The 6823-nt window shown below is 40.7% G+C and overlaps 1 protein-coding gene across 1 annotated transcript in view; it reads left to right on the top strand.

The window, feature by feature from the left end:
- The first annotated feature begins 6 nt into the window (after positions 1-6).
- CUL4B (cullin 4B) overlaps positions 7-6823 on the top strand; it is a 29864-nt gene continuing 23047 nt past the window's right edge. The window contains exons 1-2 of the mRNA XM_006028497.3: positions 7-1215; positions 4708-4823. Coding sequence (XP_006028559.1) covers positions 672-1215; positions 4708-4823 — 660 coding nt within the window. The 5' untranslated portion in view covers positions 7-671. The remainder of the gene's footprint in view (positions 1216-4707; positions 4824-6823) is intronic.

Here is a 6823-nt window from a genome sequence, read left to right as displayed (position 1 = left end):
TGGCCCGAGCTGGGGCGGGCGAGCCCTCCGCCGCCGCTCCGGGTGGGGGAGCGCTTCCGGGCCGCGGTGTCCCGGCATGCCCCGCGGCCGGATGTGCCGCCATCTTTAGGGCCCCTCTCTGCCTTGTATTGACAATAACAAGCCCCGATCCGGCTCCCCCTCCCGGGACAGAGCAGGAGGCAGAGAGGGGGGAGGAGGGAGAGCGTCGAGAGCAGGCTGGAGAGCGCCGGCTGGGGCGGGGGGCAGCCGGCAGCGTCCACGGGCGCCTTCCCTGCGGAGAAAGGGGCAGGAGGCGGAGAGGGCAGCAGTTAGGAGCCCCCCGCGACGGCTGAGGCTGGGCCTGGACAGGAGGGTTGGGAGGCGCTAGCGGGCGGAGAGAGACGGGGAGAGCGAGGCCCTGCGAGAGGAGTGGGGGCAGGAGGCTGCCAGCGACTACTGAGCGGAGACAAAGGAGCAGGGGGAAGGGGGCGAGAGGCCGTCAGGGGCTCCCCTGAGAAGGAAGGAAGCCGACGAGACGGGAGACCGGACGACCCGACATCCCGGGGGAGAGAGAGAGAGAGGAGCTGAGAGACTCTTGATCCGGCAGCCCCGAGACGGACTCGGACTCTCTCTCTTGGTCTGTCCTACCACCAGGATTTGATGCCCCTCAGCCTGCTCATCTCTGTGTGTTCATGTTTCCCACAGGTTTCTCTTCCCCCAACCCCCCAGCAGCAGCTCAGGAGGTCAGACCTGCCACTGATGGTAGTAGCAGCAGCAGCTCCTCCTCCTCCTCCTCCTGCAAGAAGAGAAAGTTAAACAGCAGCAGCAACAACTCGGAGAGAGAAGAGTTTGATTCCCTTTCCTCTTGCTCCTCCTCTCCTTCCAAAAACAGCTCCTCATCCTCATCTTCCTCCATCATCACCACCTCTTCCTGCTCCTCCTCAGGGGGCGCCTCCACCAACCATCACCTACAGAAGAAGCTGCGCTTTGAGGACTCCTTGGATTTTATTGGACTCGATGTGAAGATGGCTGAAGAGTCTTCCTCTTCCTCTTCTCCCGCCGCCTCTTCTCAGCAGCAGCACCAGCAGCAGCTCAAAAATAAAAGCCTTTTAATTTCTTCAGTGGCCGTTGGGCACCATGCGAATGGTCTGACCAAAGCTGCCTCCTCTACTGTTTCCAGTTTCGCCAATAGTAAACCTGGCTCTGCCAAGAAGTTAGTGATCAAGAACTTTAAAGGTAACAGGCCATAATGTGAAGAGTTGACACGCTGCTTGTATTTTATGTCTACATGACAACTATCCACTGGGCTTGTAAATAGGTATAAGTTCTACTGGAAATATTCTTTGGTGGTGAACCCCCAAGCGTGTGTAGAAAAAGGGGAAAGTCATCTTTTTTTATAGTATGGGATTTATGACACTGCATACGCACTTGGAGATTTATGTCACTTAGGATTGCTTTTTGGACGCTCTCAGTGTACCTGTGAAGGAGAGACTTTGTTGTGGGCATTTAAGAAACGTCTTCTGGTGAGAGGTTGTTTTTTAATTGCCTTTATTCAGAATGGCCGTATTTGATATTGCCTTTGAAGTAATCCTGACTCAAGTCACAACAGTAATTTAGTCCAGGTCATCTAATAGCTCATAGCACAGGGTAGCCACTTGAAAATAGCCTCTTCTGCCTGGTGTCTTTCCATTTGTTAAGTTTGAAATTAATTTAGATTTTAAAATGATTATTGAGATTTAATGCTTGAGCGCTTTGTGGATTGACAGCTGAGCATCCTGCTACACATTTTCGTGGCGTTATCTGTGACCCATTACTTTTATGTCTTCTCTTCTTCACCTATCTTGACTCGTTTTTTTCTTTTCTTTCCTTTTCTATTTTTCCCCCTCTTTATTCCGCGCCCCCCCCCCCAAAAAAAAGGGGGTGCCTGCTCATCTTCCTGCATGAGTTTGGGTTGTTGAATGAGGCCAGGAAGTGTTGTGACTGAGCAGATACCAAAGCTTTGGATACCATGTTGCTTGAACCTGAGCTACTCCCTTTAATAGCTACTTTATGGTTTACTTCCTGGAGTAGGCAGGGAACATACAGCGGCTCAAAACCTGTGCCTGTTACTTATGTCAAAACTTGGGCAAATCCAGGGTTCATGTAGCTCTCTTCGCTTCTTCTCTCTGACACTTTGCACTAATTCAGAAGCTTCCTTCCCTATTCCATTTCCTTTATTCATGTTGAAAAATACTGATTTACATAATTTTTTTTTTTTTTTTTACTCCTAAGTAATGCTAGTATTTTGTTGGTATTTGAGGCAGGGAGGGGGGGAGTCTGGTAACTCCACTGTTCCAGTATGTTGTAAGGTATCTATAATGAGCCCCAACTTATATGGGGCTCGTTATAGATACCCTACAACATACATGGATTAGATTGTAACGCTGGTTTTCCCAGTGACATTAGGAAGTGTTCTTCCACTTACTCTACTGCCACATGCATTCCTTGTTCACTCGCAGACTCAGAATATTAGATTAAGGCATGATCCTGAGAAACTGACTTTCAACCATGGCTTTCTTATCTAGAGTAGTGAAATTTAGGCAGTGGCTTTTTACAACTTTTTTTAATTGCTGTGGGTTTTAGTTGCCTATTATGAACTGCCATGTTGGCTCCCACCTGGCAAACTAGTATATATAAAATGTATCAGTTTTGTGACTGCAGTTCTTCAACCTTTCATGTTGAGGAAGTAAGTTTGACCTTATCTGAGATGCTAGTAATGTTTGATTTCTTTTTTTAAAACAACACCTTTTTCCAATTGACTGTTAAGTCTTAGGCAGACAAGATTACTCAGGTAAATATGATATCTTTTATTAGACCAACTGAATAACTGGAAAAATTGCTTTTTGCCAGTTTTCGGATACAAGCGTCCCTTTCACTTCACTCAAACAGTAAAAAGTGAGCTGGTCTCATTTCTGGTTAGATTTGCTTTTAAGTTTAAGTTCTGGCATAATGATGGAATATCTCCAACACTGGAGAAAAATATTAAATTAACAGCAAATATTAGTTTTACATTTTGATTTTATCCAAGGGGAAAAATGCAGAAAAGATTTGTCTTTAGAAGCTTGTTCACACTTGGCCTGATGAAGCTCTAGAAGTGACCGATATAACTTCCTCCCCAGCCTTCTTTCCCTTTCTTCCCCACCCTGCAGTGTTTTTACTGGAACAAAGATAATCACTTGAATTTGAATTTTGAAAATATAAGTATTTATCAACTAGTTCCGTTTCTCCTATAGTTCCTGATAATTCTGAGACCTTAAGGTATCACCACAATCTTGCCTAAAAGAGGTTGAGATCTTTGAGCATCCTCATCCATGTTGATCGATATTTTCCATAAGGATCTCTGTTAAACACTACAAAAGCAAATTTATATCATGGATTGTAAGTACTCTCTCTCTCTCCGCTGCATATCTAGTCCCTGCCAGTCTAAGTTGCTGGTATTCATGGTAGAGTCCTTGAACTGAGCTGATTAATAGTAAATGACTGGATGTTTAAAAAAAAAATCCTTAACAATCCCATAATTTTTTTAAGGCAGTTATTATATGGATTTATGACTCAAAAAATAAGCTTGCTGCAACATCGAGGATGGAACATTTTAAAGGGGAAAAAAAGATTTCTGAGCATATTTTAAATCACTTTTATTTTTTGACAATAAGACAGCCAGGAGCATCCATGGGAAGGAGCATGTACAAAATACTAGTGGATTAAAATCTTTTCAAACTTGATCATTTCAGCTAGAATGACTTGGAAAAACTTTTCAGCACCTAGTGGTTGAAACTTACCAAATCTTGCAAACCTAGGGATACGGTACCACAAAAGTTCAGTTTTGAATTTTTTTTTTTTAACATCCAGTCATTTACTATTAATCAGCTCAGTTCAAGGACTCTACCACTAATACCAGCAACTTGGACTGTCAGGGACTAGATATGCAGCAGAGAGAGTACTTAGAGTCCATAATACAAATTTGCTTTTGTAGTGTTTAACAGAGACCCTTATGGGAAAATCGATCAAAAGGGATGAGGATGTTCAAGGATCTCAAACTCTTCTAGGCAAGATTGTGAAAAGATTTGTTAAATCCTTAATATCCAGATTTATGATAATTCCTTTTTAAAATAAAATGTTATAACTGAAGTAGTTGATGGCAGAGTGTCTCTTCACCATCATTCCTACTTGGCACTGGTGCGCATGCATATTGATTTTTCTTTTTTTTTTAAGTTGATAGAGGAGCAAACATTACAAAGGCCTATATATGTACATGCAGTTGTTTTAGCTCAGAATATCAGTCATACAGTTGTCAAAGAACTAGCTTCATTTTGCCAGTCCTTGGTGTTTCTTTCCCATTCTGTTGGCTGGTGCTTCTATCTTAATAAAGTCAGTACTGATGAGAACAGACTAACACAATTTTATTTTCTGAGCTGCTAGATTGTAAGTACAGTTGGATTTGTAGATCACTATATGATGTCAGTGCTACAGCTGTTGTGGGACATAGGCACAACCGGGGAATTTGAAGCGTGTCTCGAGGCAAAAACTTAAAATGTTTTAGTTACTTAGTTTAAATAAGATGCTATTATAAGATTTTTTTTTCATATATAAATTAAATGGAATTCCCTTTCAAACACTTGTCACTTATTCACATTTATGTAAGAGCTAGAATTTTTGGCCGTTGTTAAACAGGTTCTCCCTTTGTTCTAGATAAACCTAAATTGCCTGAAAACTACACAGATGAAACCTGGCAAAAACTGAAAGAAGCTGTAGAAGCAATCCAAAACAGTACTTCAATTAAGTATAATTTGGAAGAGCTGTATCAAGTAAGTGCTTTTAAATGTGGACCAGACTAAACAAAATCCAGATGTACTCTGTTTCATTTCTCACTTCTTGAAATTATTTTTTGTGATGATAAAAAAGGACATTTTTGCAAGTGCTATTTTAGCACATAAAACAGCTTATGTAAAATGGTTTCTCAAAAAGAAAACAGGATAAGAAGCTTGAAAAAGCTGAAGTTGAACCTAGAACCTTATTACCTGCCAAGAGCATAATCCACCGTGTGATAAGAAGTAAGGAGCTGTGTTCCCTTTTATTGCTTTTGGACCTGTAGTGTAGCTGCTAAAGGAGAAATGTGAAATTTTAAAACTTTGGTGTTTATGTAAGGAAAGGAGAATTTGGATGAAAATATAGTACAATTGTGTACGTCTAAATACAGGCCTCTTGATTTGGGATCATAAATAACTATTTTCTTAAAAAGAACACCTGCATTAACTTTTAAAGCTAAAATAAATAGGATATCATCTTTATTAAGGCATGTTCTGTTGCTTGTCATTGCTTAGTGTTTGATTTATGTACATATCAGCTATTAAGATTTAACCTACTGTTCTCTTTTCCTATATATTAACAGTTTATTTTGCCCTGACCTTTTTAACATGATTACATCTGGATTGTATCTTTGACTTTATATAAGATCTTCAGTCTCCCTCTTGTATAATTACACTTTCACTGCTGCATTTTTTCCTGTACAGCTAATTGAATTTGTTCAGTCAAAATATTTTCCTAAACTTGGCACAGTTTGTTTTAGCGCCACAAGAGCAGTGCTCTGCTTGGCTATAAGGAAGCATTTCTGCTTAGCTATAAGGAAGCATTTCAATTCTTAATCTTTGCTTTCCTGATTTTTGCTAACTAACAAGCTTGGGGGGTGGGGATTCTTGTTGCTGCTTTTGGTTGTTTGTTTGTTTTTTACCTCCCTTTATTCTTCAGGAGGTAAATCTAGAATTTGGCTTTGACTGTTATGAAAAGCTGATACAATTCCAACATGTACAATGGTCTGTTGGGGCAGGGGAGGGTTGAGTTGCTTCAACCTGGTCTAACTTTATCCCCCCACCTTTTTCACCCAATGCACGTTTAAAAGTTTAACATATTTTTGTTTTGAACTTACTTATGTCAAGAACAAATAGGTTTGGAAACTTTGAAGTTTGGATCGTTTATGGTTCCACAATACAGAGTGCCTCTGCCAGAACTGGTGGTAGATAAGACAGACATGCAGTTGTTTGATCTCGAGCTGTTTAAACTCTTCCGAAATGACGCTGGTGCTAAATAACATAACTGTAAATGCTTCAGTAATGTGACCTGGATTAACCCAGCCTTTAAAAGACAAACCAAAAAAATGAAAACTTCCTAGAGAAGGCATTTAAGTAACAACACTTCAGTAAAGGCAGACCATCACTGTTCTAAAAGTATCTTGCCACTAGCATGAAGTGCTCTTTTTGAAAGTACCTTTTCAGAAGTTAATATCAGTGTTGGTTTTACTGTACTACTAATATCGAAGGAGAGAGCTATGATTATTTTGGGACTCGCATGTCAACTCCAGAGTCATACATTTAAAATCTGAACTGGGTAGTATTGAAGAAACATAGATTTATTTTTTTTTAACATTTCATACTTGGCTGCACTCTGTTTAATTTGACTCCTAAAAATAAATGTCTTCATTTAAAAATAGCAATAGCTAGCATTTCAGATGGTAACTAAACTAATGCTGCTTCTGAACAGCTGCTGGGTAAATGGATCTGGTTCCAAATATGCCTTGGCAGACACCATCCAAGCAGTGTGTGGAATGGTTAAAAAAAAGAAGAAAAAAGCAGTTTCTTTCCCCCACACCTGAAGATGATTTATTTTTATTGTGGTTTTTGAACTGTCACCTTTTCTTATTTTTGGTTAGACACTTCTGTTCTACTGAGCTCTCCCTATGTGAACATTTTGAGCCTTTGACTTCTTTTTTTGGATCGCTAGTTTTCTGCTCGCTAATTTATTTTTCATGGTG

The sequence above is a fragment of the Alligator sinensis genome, unplaced genomic scaffold (assembly GCF_000455745.1).
Source record: "Alligator sinensis unplaced genomic scaffold, ASM45574v1 scaffold157_1, whole genome shotgun sequence".
Taxonomy (NCBI): domain Eukaryota; kingdom Metazoa; phylum Chordata; order Crocodylia; family Alligatoridae; genus Alligator; species Alligator sinensis.
This window is presented reverse-complemented; position numbering and strand designations above follow the sequence as displayed.